This window comes from Simochromis diagramma, unplaced genomic scaffold (genome assembly GCF_900408965.1).
Source record: "Simochromis diagramma unplaced genomic scaffold, fSimDia1.1 OVJJ01000091.1, whole genome shotgun sequence".
In the NCBI taxonomy this organism is placed as follows: domain Eukaryota; kingdom Metazoa; phylum Chordata; class Actinopteri; order Cichliformes; family Cichlidae; genus Simochromis; species Simochromis diagramma.
In genome coordinates this window covers 420,240-434,543 of record NW_024386901.1, presented here as the reverse complement: position 1 = coordinate 434,543, position 14,304 = coordinate 420,240, and the positions used below count along the sequence as shown (strand labels likewise).

Below are 14,304 nucleotides of genomic sequence, written 5' to 3'. Positions count from 1 at the left end.
TGTTTCTCCTGCATTCGAGGTTTGCCTAATGAACTGACTCTCCTTTCCAGCACCCTGGAGTTAGACTAGACTTTTCCGGGGAGGCAGAGAAGTGTGATCCTCCTATAGTTGGAGCATGCCCTCTGGTCCCCCTTCTTGAACATTTGAACCACCATCCCGGTTTGCCAATCCAGAGGCCCCTTGAACCAAGACAGCCCTACAATACTGAGAGCCTTCAGGAACTCAGGGTAACCCCAAGGGGCCTTCCACCAAGGAGTTTTTTAACTGCCTTCGTGACCTCTTTCCTGGACATAGACAAGTCATCCCCCTTGTACCTAGAGTCTCAGTGGGATTAAGGAGGTCTTTGAAGTGCTCCTTCCACTGCCCGACAATATCCTCAGTCGAAGTCAGCACCTCCACCCCTACACAGTGCAAGTAGAGCACCGCTTTTGCCTCCTGAGCTGCTGTTGGTTAGCCAGAATCTCTTCAAGGCAGTCTGAAAGTCTGTTTCCATGGCCTCTCCGAACTCTCTCGCACCCAGTTTTGCTTCAGCCACTGCCCAAGATGTGAGTGAAGTTGGCCCCCCCACCTTCTTCAAATCCAACAAAAGTGGTATCAAACGTTTGTGCTACGTTTGTGCTGGTTTGTGCTGCAAAAATTTTCGTTTGTGCTACTATCATTTTAAAGATATTAATAGAAATTTCTAGAGGTCATCAAAGGTCAACCAGCCCCCCCACATTACCCAAATCAAAAAAAATTGGTGTCAATCAGTTGTGCTATGTTTGTGCCCTTTTGTGCTGCTAAAATTTTTGTTTGTGCTGCTTCTGTTTTAAAGATATTAATGAAAAGGTAAAGGTCAAAAGGTCAACCAGCCCCCCCACATTACCCAAATCAAACAAAATTGATGTCAAACGTTTGTGCTATGTTTGTGCTGGTTTGTGCTGCAGAAATTTTTGTTTGTGCCGCTATCATTTTAAAGATATTAACAAAGATTTCTAGAGGTCAACAGAGGTCAACCAGCCACCCCATATTAATGGAATCAAACAAAATTGATGTCAAACGTTTGTGCTGGTTTGTGCTGCAAAAATTTTTGTTTGTGCTGCTAACATTTTAAAAATTTTAATAAAATAACGTCTTGATGCGTGCTTAAAGGTTGATTCTGTTCATCTGGACATTTTCAGTTGGAGAAACGTTTCGTCACTCATCCAAGTGACTTCTTCAGTCTCAGCTGACTGCAGGTTTCCCCAACCTTATAAACAGTACATTTGCATAGTGAAGGAAACTAGCGCCACTGAATGAACAATGGGCTGGGGGGTTAGTTCCATGATTGTTAGTATGCAAATTCTTATGACCATTGATCAATGACAACTAATCAAAGCCTACTGATCAATGGCCATGAGTACCATTCACAGAAAGTGGGGAATGGCTACAATCACAGCATTGTAAGATGGCAAAAGATGTACCCTTGGGCCCCCCTTCTCGATTCAGAGATGGTCAGCATCCTGACAGCCCAATGGACGAAGCTGTCTCTCAGTCTGCTGGTTCTGGCCCGGAGGCTCTTCAGTATCCTTCCTGATGGCAGCAAACTGAAGACGCTGTTGAAGGGATGAGTGGAGTCACCTGTAATGGAGACGACCTTCCAGATGAGGCAGGTGCAGTAGATCTCCTGGGGAGGGAGGCAAGAGAGGTCCCCACAATGCTCTCGGCTGCTCTCACTACCCGTTGTCATTTTTTCCTGCAGAACCCAATGCAGGAGTCATACCACACAGTGATGCAGCTGGTGAGGATACTCTCAACTGTGCCTCTGTAAAAGATGCTCATAATCGGGGTTGAATCTCTTGTGCTTCTCAGTTTGCGGAGGAAGTAGAGTCGCTGTTGGTCTTCTCCACATTCAGGGACAGGTTGTTGTTGCTGTACCACTCTGCCAGATGGTTAACTTCACCCCTGTAGTAGATCTCGTCGTGGGTCAGCAGAGTGAAGAGAAGGGAGCTCAACACACATCCTTGGGGAGCCCCCGTATTCCGTTTTCTTGGGCTGGAGGTGTTGCTGTCGACCCGTACTGTCTGCTGTCTTCCTGTCAAGAAATCTAGCAGCCAGTTATACAGCAAGGTGCTGATCCCCAGCAGATCCAGTTTGTGAATGAGTTGCTGGGGAATGATGGTGTTGAATGCTGAACTGAAGTCTATGAACAGCACTCTGACATATGAGTCTCTAGTGTTCAGATGTGTGAGGGCTGAGTGAGGGGCAGTTGAAATTTCATCATCGGTTGAGCGTTTTGACCGGTATGCGAACTGAAATGGATCCAGGTTGGGGGAAAGCGATAATTTGATTTGATGCATGACTAACCGTTCAAAGCACTTAACTTAATAATGATGGAGGTGAGTTTGACAGGACGGTAGTCCTTAAAGCAGGAGATAGATGACTTCTTGGGTACAGTAATGATGGTGGAGGCTTTGAGGCATGTGGGAACGACGGCCTGACCCTAGTGATGTGTTAAAGATGTCTGTGAAGACATTTGTGAGTTCCACAGCATAGTCCGTCAGTGCTTGTCCAAGGATGTTATCAGGACCTGGAGCTTTGCATGTACTGATTTTGGCAAGGGATCTCCACACACTGTCTGGGAATTGTGTCACCACGGTCTGTAGAGTGGGCTTGTAGTCTGTGATGGTTTGTATTCCTTGCCACTGCCTCCAAGTATTTCTGCTGTCGCTGTAGCTTTGCTGTAGCTGATGCCACGTGACAGGTTTGCCCTTGCTGTTCTTAGACTCACCTAATTCCCGGCTCTGAAGGCTTGCATTTTTCAACCTTAGGAGCATTTAAACCTGACCTGTGAGCCATGGTTTCTGATTGGCCCGGACAGTGATAGTCCTGGTCTCTGTTACATCATCGATGCATTTTGGGATGTAGGCAGTGACAGTTTCTGTATATTCCTGAAAGTCTGTGGTGTTGTCGTGTGTGGCAGCCTGTGGTGGAAAAGCAGTCTTGCAGTGCCTCTGAGGACCCTTCTGGCCACACCTGTACCTGCTTACGAACTGGTTTGGTGACTTTGACCAGGGGCCTGTGGGAACCCATGGCACACCTAGGTTTCCGCCTGTACTGACCCTTATGCAAAATAGGTGGAATTAAGACACAGTTCCAAAAGCAAACACAACTGATCAGTGCTGAGAGTGGTCCTAATGCTGAGGTTGGGATGATCCTGTAATCTCTTATGAACGACCTCCAACGCTTCTATGACTGGGATGCAAGTGAAGACAGATGTAACATCTCTCTCTCACTGTACATGTACTGTTTATAAAATTAGGGAAACATAACCTGCACAAACAAAATAATTTGCAGGACAAATGTTTGACATCAATTTTGTTCGATTTGAAGAAGGTAGGGGGGGCAACTTCACTCACGTGTGTTTATAAGGTTGGGGAAACCTGCAGTCAGCTGAGACTGAAGAAGTAAATTGGATGAGTGACGAAACGTTTCTCCAACTGAAAATGTCCAGATGAACAGAGTCAACCTTTTGGGATTTACTTACCTGGATGATTAAGCACGCATCAAGACGCTATTTTATTAAAAATTTTAAAATGTTAGCAGCACAAACAAACATTTTTGCAGCACAAACCAGCACAAACGTTTGACATCAATTTTGTTTGATTCCATTAATATGGGGGGGCTGGTTGACCTCTAGAAATTTTTGTTAATATCTTTAAAATAATAGCGGCACAAACAAAAATTTCTGCAGCACAAACCAGCACAAACGTAGCACAAACGTTTGACATCAATTTTGTTTGATTTGGGTAATGTGGGGGGGCTGGTTGACCTTTTGACCTTTACCTTTTCATTAATATCTTTAAAACAGAAGCAGCACAAACGAAAATTTTAGCAGCACAAACCAGCACAAACATAGCACAACTGATTGACACCAATTTTTTTTGATTTGGGTAATGTGGGGGGGCTGGTTGACCTTTGATGACCTCTAGAAATTTTTATTAATATCTTTAAAATGATAGGAGCACAAACAAAAATTTTGCAGCACAAACCAGCACAAACGTAGCACAAACGTTTGATACCACTTTTGTTGGATTTGGGTAATGTGGGGGGGCTGGTTGACCTCTGATGACCTCTAGAAATTTTTATTAATATCTTTAAATTGATAGTAGCACAAACGAAAATTTTTGCAGCACAAACCAGCATAAACGTAGCACAAACGTTTGACATCAATTTTGTTGTATTTGGTCAATGTGGGGGGGCTGGTTGACCTTTTGACCTTTACATTTTCATTAATATCTTTAAAACAGAAGCAGCACAAACAAAAAATTTTGCAGCACAAACCAGCACAAATGTAGCACAGTTGATTGACACCAATTTTGTTTGATTTGGGTAATGTGGCGGGGGGGCTGGTTGACCTCTGATGACCTCTAGAAATTTTTATTAATATCTTTAAAATGATAGTAGCACAAACGAAAATTTTTGCAGCACAAACCAGCACAAACATAGCACAAACGTTTGATACCACTTTTGTTGGATTTGAAGAAGGTGGGGGGGCCAACTTCACTCACATCAAGAGGACTCCTTCTTCAGCCTCATGGTTCCCTTTACCTCTGGTGCCTGCCATCTGGTCCAGGGGTTACCACCACGACAGGCACCAACCACCTTGTGGTCGCAGCTCAGTACAGCAGCCTCAGTAATGGAGGTGCTGAACATTGTCCGTTTGGACTCAATGTCTCCAACCTCCCTAGGAATGCTGTTGAAGCTCTGCCAGAGTGAGAGTTGAGGGTCTCTGCCCCTGGCTGCTGCCCAGCACACATTGCACCTGACCCCTATGGCACCTACTGCGCGTGGTGGGACTACAGGAGACGGCACCTCCTGCAGGTGATGAGCTTACAGGCCACCACCCACAGGAGTGGTGCTAAAAAGAAAGCGCTCAAAGAACGCTAAAGGAACATTTTGCTATTTAATTTAATCAAAGATTTTGAAAACAATTTTTGGAAAACATCAAGACAATGGTCAAGCCAAGGTGGATGTTGCACTAGGGATCACCTCTGAGCCACTTTCTTGTTAACAAGAATAGGTAGGTTGGTAAATGGGGCAAGGCAGGATGAACTACAATGTTCGCAAATGACATTGTGATGTGTAGTGAGAATAACTGGAAGACAGTCTGGAGAGATGGCGGTATAGACTGGTTAGAAGAGGAATGAAAGTCGGTAGAAAAAAGTCAGAATACATGTGTGTAAATAAGAGAGAGAAAGGTGAACATGTAAGAAATCACAAGGATAAATAAGTTAAATACAGGGGATCAACCATTCAAAGCAATGGGCACTACCCAAGACAGGTGAGAAGAGAGTGCAGAGTTGATGTATGTTTTGGGGACGGTGGCTCTGATAAAAAAGACAGAAGGTGAAATGGTAGAGTTGAAGATGCTAAGATTTCCACTGGGAATGACCAGTAGCAACAAAATTAGAAATGAGTATCTTAGAAGGACAGGTCAAGTTAAGCAGTTCGGAGGCAAAGCTAGAGATTCAAGATTGAGATGATCTGCACATGTGATGAGGAGGGATAGTGGATATAAAAGGATGGGGATGTTGAATGTGGAGCTAACAGCCAGAACACAAAAATGAAGTTCACAGAGAAGGATCTTGGATATAGTGAAGGAGGATATGTGGAGGGTTGGTGTGACAGAGGATCTTGTTCGAAATGAAGTGAGGTGGAGACAGATAATCGACACTGGCAGCCCCAAAATGGAGTAGCCCAGAGAAGACAAAGATCCTACGTGATGTACTGTATTTCAAATTATGATTCATCAGTCCATAATTCCTTCTTCCAGTCTTCAGTAGTCCGACTGCGGTGCTTCATGGCCCAGGCAAGCCTCTTTGTCTTATTCTGACGTCTTAGCAATGGCTTTTTGGCTGCAGCTAGTCCTGTCAAACCTGCAGCTCGAAGTCCTCTCTTCACAGTTGAAATGGAGACATGCTTACTATTACAGCTTACTACTAAGCTGTGCTTGAAGCTATTGTCCATTGAACCACTTATCATGCAAGCTGTTAACACTAGGGAACTTGTCCTCTGATTCAGTTGTGGTTTGGGGTCTGCTTGACCTCTTCCTGTCAGAGTTTGCCCCAATTTCTGAGTGCCTTTTGATGGTGAAGGAAACCGTACTTACTGACACCTTGACTTTCTTTGCAATTTCTTTGTAGGAAAGACCTAAATTTTTAAGTGTTATGCTGGTCTGTCTCTCTTCCACTGTTAATTGCTTTTTTCTCACCTTTTTTGTGCAACACACTACTTTCTGCTGCACAGGATTTTGGGAAGCCCTACCTTTTTTTTAACCTCTTGGAGTTCATCACTTACCTTTGTACCATTTCAAGCTATTTATTGGACTTGAAAGACTTGAATTGGAATAAATAATTGAAAAAAATGGTGTGTTCTAAAAAGAACTCTCACTTTTCTATCAATTTGTCAAATAATTATATTCTCTAAAGTAAATTTGTGTAAATTATGGAATTGTTACGGTGGCCCTGAGAGGCCAAACGGACTGCAACTTAAGAAAACACCAGCAATAAGAAAAACGCTGTAAAAGCACACAAAACACAATGGAAATAGGAAAAAAGAAAACAGAAACAGAAATTATCTTAAAGTGCATTAACTATTTTGTCTCCCCACATTGCATTGCAGTGTGCATGATGTCGATCTACATTAAATTCTCTTAGCCTGAACAGAATTACATATTTAAATATAGGACTATATTTACTGTTATTTTATTATCATTTCTGCCGGTCAACTAATTTTTTCTTCTTTAAAATTTGTTTTTCAATTAATACCCACGTATGTATGTAGTAAAAGAGGAGGAGCCAGAAAATGTACCCGTGTAAGTAAGGGCTAACCACTGTCGGCTTATGTCTCCAGAGGTTGAACATGGTAATAGGTCTTTGTGGAGAGTTGAATGAGATATATGGAGCTTGAAGTTTCATTTCATCACATATTTGGTCTGATTTGAACAGTTCACTTTCTAAAGATGAACACACACCAAGTTTAGGTATCTATGAATAATAATATTTTATATGTACTACTTTTAAACATTCTGCCTGTTTAAAATTTTAGTTTATAATATCTGATTTTCATGAATGCTGAAATGAATATAACATATATAACTTTTGGTGGTCATGTGGAAGTGGAGAAATACAGATATATTTATTTTGTAATTATGTTTATGGTATACGGTCTAATAATTTGCAGCAATTCCACTATTGTGTGGGTCATCATAGTTCACAAAAGCCTTCATGAGCCTATGTACATTTTCATTGCTGCTTTGTTAGTGAATTCTGTTGTTTTGAGCACTGTCATCTACCCGAAGCTTTTGATTGACTTCTTATCTGAAAAACAGATTATTTTGTATCACGCCTGTCTTTTTCAAGTATTCATGTTTTATGTTTTAAGCAGTTCAGAATTCTTACTGCTGTCAGCCATGGCTTATGACAGATATGTGTCTATATGTAAACCTCTCCAATATCCAACTATCATGAGAAGAACAAGAGTCAGTATTTTCCTGATTTTGTCCTGGTTTTTACCTGCTATTCAGGTTGCAGTGCCAGTACTAAGAAATTCTATTACACCACTCTGTAACTTTACTTTGAAAGGTATATTTTGTAATAATTCTGTAAACCATCTTTATTGTGTAACTTCAAAAGAACTATCTATATATGGTATGGTTGTTCTATTTAATGGTGCACTTTTCCCCATGCTTTTTATACTTTTTACATACATAAAGATAATTATAGTTGTCTGTCAGAGTTGTGGAAATGTCAGAAAAAAAGCTGCACAAACCTGTTTGCCTCATGTGCTAGTTCTAATGAACTATTCTTGTTTGGTTACGTATGATATGGTTATAGTTAGACTGGAATCAGAGTTTTCTAAAACTGCACGTTTTATAATGACATTGCAATTTGTAACATATAACCCTCTTTGCAATCCAATAATATATGGACTAAAGATGAAAGAAATCTCTAAAAACCTCAAAAGGTTGTTCTCTTGAACTAATGTAAACTATTGTAGACTTTTATAGTCTTTTGTTAAAAATTGTTTTTTAGTGTTTATTTAAGAGGTGTTAAATGATATCTGATCTTTGGTAGGTCTTTAATAAGACCTATCATTTCTGAGACATTTTCTTTTCAGTGTAAAAACTGATAAACTTCTCCAGCTATTCAAAGCATGTGATTCTGTTCAGTAATTTTTGGATTATTCATTAAAAAATATTACTATCATTACTCCTATTCATAATATTGTTTCTTCATATACAGTTTAAGGACATTTGAAATGATTGATTGAATGAAAACCAAAAATATATAGCTTTTTCTCTTTTGTATTATAATATCACAGATTTCTGTGGTCATAGTGTGAGATTCAAAAACTGGGCCTTTTCCTTGTGCAACAGAGAGCGGATCATTATTTAAAATTCTAAATGAAAGTAAGAAAATAGCAAGATCCTACCTGTCTGATATCACTTTTCCCATATAGATTTCTGAATAAAGAAGTGTGTTAATAATTTTATACTGTGATTTCATATTTATTGGTTCTCACAATCAAATCCAAAAGCTGAGACTATGTATGAAGATAACTGAAAATATGGAGGAAGTAGTTTGACATGAGGACAAGTACATAAGGAAGCGAGAGAATTAACATGCTGAGGTTTTTGTATCTGTATTGCAGCCCTCTGTAAATGAAATAGGGTTCAGAATGCATATTGAAAACATATGGATTGACAACTTTACATCACCAAAAAATTGTAGGTCTGAGTAAAGTATATATTTTCCGTTTGATTTATATGTAGGTTTATGTGATTCTGAATTTCATTATGTGGTGTGACTATTGCGAAATGAGCAGTTTTTTTATGGAGATATAATGGTCAAATCTTGTAACTCTTCAGAGTAGTTTAAAGGATTTTGTTTTAATTACCTCACATGAAAGTAAACATTTGAATTAAATACATTTTATAATATAGCCAGTAAATATATTTTACTAAATTTCTAAATTCACATAATCAAATACAGGAAAAAACAGTCTAAAAATAACTATAATAAAACTAAGTTTCTAAATGAATGTTAGATATATTTCAGTATTACACTATTAGTGTAATACTGTTAGTTGTGTACCACAGACCTCTAAGCTGGAAGTAGTACTTAGAAGACCATCTCTTCACTTAGATGTTTTAGCTAATAATAGACTTACTGATAACCTTACTGTTATCTCAAAAATTGTCGTAATTGTAAAAAATAGTTGTAAAATATGTAACTGTTAATCGTCAGAGAAATTGTTTATTTGAACAGTTTCAGTCATGTTTCAGAGCTCATCACAAGACAGAAACAGCTTTGGTGAAGGTTACAAATTATTTTCTAATGGCCTCTGACAGTCAACTCATCTCTGTGGTTGTCCTGCTTTACCTCAATGCAGTAAATTTAAATTTCACACGCTAAGGTTATCACTCATAATACTCATAATATACTCATCACCAAATAATTTTCCAATATTAAATGGACGCTCTTTCGATCAGTGCTCTTTTTATGTAATTGGTCTACAACTAGTTTCATTTTTTAATTTTTTTCCACTGATGAATTGATGATTTTTTTAGATTTATTCCTGTAGGGCTGTAAAATTTTGGAAGCCAAACAAAGGTTATAAAGGTTATATATCCTTATGTAAGGTTATATTGTGTGCGCTTGTGGTTTTGTGTGTGTGTGTGTGTGTGTGTGTGTGTGTGTGTGTGTGTGTGTGTGTGTGGTCTTAGAAGAAAAAAGTAAGTTCCAACTGTATGTTTATGCAATTTTACTTCAGGATTAGGTGACAGAAATTAAGTTGACAGTCCATAGGTGATATAAGGTTACTGTAATGAGTATCATTAGTGAGCTTGCATCCCACCTGCACTGTGTAAAACAACAGGCCAAGCCTCAGAGGAGTGGCCTGACTACAGCCAGTCTCTAAACAACTAATTATCTCACAGTAGCTACTATGAAGGACTTTTGGGATGTTTTCCCATGTATCACTGTCATTAGCAGGATCCGTGAACCTGATCTAATGTAGTATATCACAACAAACATCCAGTACCTTTGGGTCTTCACACCAGAGAGAAGAGAGAGACGGAGATAATTTATTATTTCAATGGCCTCCACAATGTGTCACTAAGTTGTAACTATCACAGACGTAACTGTCAAAAGGATAAAGTGGTCAACAAGCCATTTTGTCTTTTGGCCTAAGAGAGCAAATAAACTTGCCTTGTATTAAAAAGTTTGGTATTAATTATCAGAAACAGGAGATTTAAAGAGTAGCCTTCAAAGTGTACCTGACTATGGTGTGAACTAGTATAATGGATTTTAAATAAACAAGATGTGATTCAAGCACAGATTTTGAACAAGTTTTACCTTCTGAAGTCAAAGTCATCACATGTGCTAACCAGTGGCGGGGTGGCTTACTGGGCTTAAGCCCGGGTTGTTTTTTCAGAAGCTCGGGGTCTTTTGGAGTGTAATTTTTTCATAGTTAGATGCCTGGCTGACAACTGTATAAAACAAAAACTACACACAATATTCGAAGCACATAGTGCACACTGGCAGGGCCTGGCAGGGCGAAGGACGCGGTCTCAGCTGAACTATGGACACGCACACACATACATATACTGATACTGATAAGCACTCGCTGACGCATCACCCTCCCTACCCCGGATCCAACGCCACCTCCAACGCTTACCTCCCCTCTGATGTGGACATCGGGTCAGCTGGAGGCGCAGTCGAAGATTGCAGTGGTCCCAGATCAGATGTACACACTGGAACACTTTCCCGTGTTGCTTGTCTGTGTTTATTGTGCTATGGTGTGTTGATATCTGTGCATTCCTGTATTATCCTTTTGTGTTACGCATTTCGATGTTTTTTTCCTTGCTACCTAGCCTGACCTGTCTCCCCAATGTGATGTTTGTGTATTGTATGTACGGTCGGCAAGGTCTGTCGTCTCGGTTGTGGGGAGCTGCTGCCTGCGAGTTTGCTGTTGGAGAAGTGGAGCCAGGCAGACAGAGGAGAACTGAAGTTTGAGCAGGTACCAAAGCAAATCATTCATACTGTACAAATAATGTAAATATGACGGTGTATCATGAAAGATTGATATCAAACTGATCACTTGACCCATATTACATTACTTGTTCTTCAAGTGAATCAACAAATGGCGAAATGAAAAGCCGAACAACAACAATGTTGTTTCTTTAGAGAGTCTTAGCTTACATTTGTGTTTATTTCATATTTTCAGTTGTTACCCTCCACGGCTAAATAAATTGGTTTCAGAATACAAGAATGGACATAAGGAGCTTCTTTCAAAGAAAACACTCAGGTAGATGTTATTTTATATATTATGCTTTGTATGTTGTTCAGTATATTTCTATGCAAAACGAGGAATTTCAATACACAGCAGTATATTCACAGCTGAAACCAGATATTTACATACACTTTATGGAAAACATAAAACAAGAACATTTTTTTTACTGTACAACATCAATTTAGAGTAAACTTGTTTTGTTTTGGATAAATAAATATTGAAATATCTTTTGAATTAGTTAAATGTCAGAATAAAGAGAGACAGAGCTATCTATTTTTTATCACTTTCATCAAATTTAGGAGTACATATACACTAAGTTTATTGTTAATTAATAAGAAAACTCCAGACGATTTCATTCTGAGCTGAAGAAGCTTCTGATAGGTTAGTAGAGTCCATGTGAGTAAATTGGTGGCACAGCTGTGGATGCATATAAGGCAAAACACAGAGCCTGTTTCTTTGACATGGGAAAAGTAAGAGATGTCAACCAAAACACCAGGAAAAGAATTGTGGAGCTCCATAAGTGTGGCTCAATTTTGAATACAATTTGGTGCCATTTACAATTAAGAAATATAGATAGTTTCTCTCTTTACTCTTAAAGTTAACAAATGTGTTTTTTATATTTATCAACCTAAAAAAAGTAAACATTTAGTCTGATTTTATGTTACAATTAAAAAAGTGTTTGTGTTTTTATCTGAAGAGTATGTAAATATCTGGTTTCAACTGTATATTTGATGATGTTGGTGTTTGGCTTGATTGTCAGCACAAAGAGGGAGAGAGAGGAACAGAGAGGGAGATGGAGAACGAGGACAGAACAGAGAGGGAACAAGAGCCAGGTGAGACAGACATGTTAGTCAAATGGTTGTTTACCAAAAGTATCACCGTATCATAGGTACTCATGTATCTCGTACCTAGTGTTTCTTTTTAGGTTTGTTATTTTTCAAATTCCATATTTATTAAGTTATGCAGGCCTGCATAACTTTTGCATAACGTTTGAACAAAACTCAAAACAGAGCCTATTATTCTTTCAGTCATTTCTAACACCCCCCCACCAATCCCACATGCATACTACCCCGGGTGTATCAAGTGTCTCCCTCCGCCTCTGGTGTTAACACTAACCCTCCCCCATACCCAGCAACAATCATTGCTAGCAGACTGCTCTGCAATAGCCAACTAAAATGAATACTTGAATCCCGAATATGTATTGAGATGACACTCAGTACACTCAAATATAACACTAAATGTGAATAGGAACAATTTTGCTTTTATATTATTCTGCTTAGTTTAAAAGTGTCATTATCACATAATGATACAATATATAAAAAATCTTAGTGTTATTTACAGTAAGATGTGTCCACGACATGTTTTGATGCCTCATTATGTTGGCTTCAGTCTATTAATTTGGTGGAGTTAATCAAACTGTCAAAGTTACTGACAGCGGAGAATCAGCGAGGTTCCTGCTTTCTACTTGTTCATCTTAAATTGGCCATGCGATTATCAGATATTATCCCAGAGGGTAAATGAGTATTGTGCTGTTTGTCAATTACACCCATTGTTTTTACACAGTGCACTATTTTCACAGAGCCAAAAAGTATTTGGAGAAACTGTCCTGTCCTGTCCAGTGTTTTTGAGTTTTCTTATATTTTGACATTCATTGTTTATGTTTAAGTATCATTTAGATTTCCTGATTCTCACTATTGATGCTTCACACTCGGCTTCAAACCGCTCCAGTGCAAGCTGGAGGCCATTACCTGATAAAGCAAACAGAACCACATCATCTCAAAAGGGTAAAGAGCTGGTCCGCGACCGGGATGAGTTTCCTGGGGAGGCTAAGGAGTGTGATCCCCCTATTGTTGGAGCACACCCTCCTGGGGTTGCGGGCTATGGCCCCTGTGGAGATCAGGGAAATATTTTACTGCTACTATTCATAACCATCATCATTACCATTACATTAATTACCATTTCATCAAAGCATTTATTCAATAGATTACACATGTTCTTAGTTAAGATTATTACACCTATCACAGAGAGCTTCTGTCTGGTAAAAGGTTAGAAGCATCAATGGGCGGGGTGAGGCTGAGTGCATTGGAGGTCGAGACATACACACACAAACAGTAGTTAGACTCATGTTTAGGTAAGAGTTCAAATAATAGTTTGCAAAAGTTTGTGACTGCAAAATTGTGTTTGCCTAAGGGACAGTTTGTTCCAGGAAATAAGCGAGAGCTAGAAGATTAATAGGAAGCACCTGGCCTCGAGACGGAGAAGATGTCCTTTTAAATGTGTCAAAAGTTGTCAACAGAACATTTGTGGTTTTGAAACTTATGCATGTATTGTATCTGCTTTTTTTTTTTTTTTTTGCTTTTTTGCTTTTTTTCTTTTGCCTGTCCCATTTGGTTCTTTAGCTGTCAGAATTGTTGTCTGAAGACAAACAAGGATACCCAATGGATTTACTTTGCCAAATGGATCATCGTGGCATTGCCGTATTGGTCCATTTGATCGACCTTTGTTGTTATTATTTATTATATTTTATTTTCAGATGTTACAGACGGGACAGACATGAATGAGGGATAGGAAAGGGAGAAAGAAAGAGGAAGGAAAAGAAAAACAGAAGGGGAGAGGGACAGTGAGAAAGGGGGGGAGAAAAAAAAATCTCCTGGATCACCTGTTGAGAGAAGAAGAATAGAAAACAAGCAAAAAACAAAAAAACAAAAAACAAAGCAACATACTAAACACAACACCATCGCATTAATCTAGCTAAGTGTAAACAGCAGTAAATACTAAATATTCAATGTTGTTGTGCAGCACGCAGGACAGACAGCGCACAATGTGCTTTGAAGTAGCAGCCAAGAAAGGTGTAATTTAAGTCTACGAGCAGTGAACACCCGTGTGCATACCTGTGTGGATCAGCGCGCTTGTATTCAAATGGTTTCCACATGAAATGGTCTGCAAGAGGATGTAGCGAGCCATAGCCCCGTCCCCCAGGGCATGAAG

The 14,304-nt window shown here is 39.3% G+C and overlaps 1 protein-coding gene across 1 annotated transcript; it reads left to right on the top strand.

Annotated features, from left to right (window-relative positions):
• Positions 1 to 6,943: 6,943 nt before the first annotated feature.
• LOC120735329 (olfactory receptor-like protein COR3) lies at positions 6,944 to 7,999 on the top strand. Its single transcript, XM_040034645.1, has one exon. It carries the CDS (start codon positions 7,088 to 7,090, stop codon positions 7,997 to 7,999), a length of 912 nt encoding a protein of 303 aa, XP_039890579.1. The 5' UTR covers positions 6,944 to 7,087.
• Positions 8,000 to 14,304: the final 6,305 nt, after the last annotated feature.

Coding starts and splice junctions, on each gene's coding strand:
- LOC120735329 (XM_040034645.1), top strand. CDS start 7,088: ATGAATGCTGAAATGAATATAACATATATAACTTTTGGTGGTCATGTG.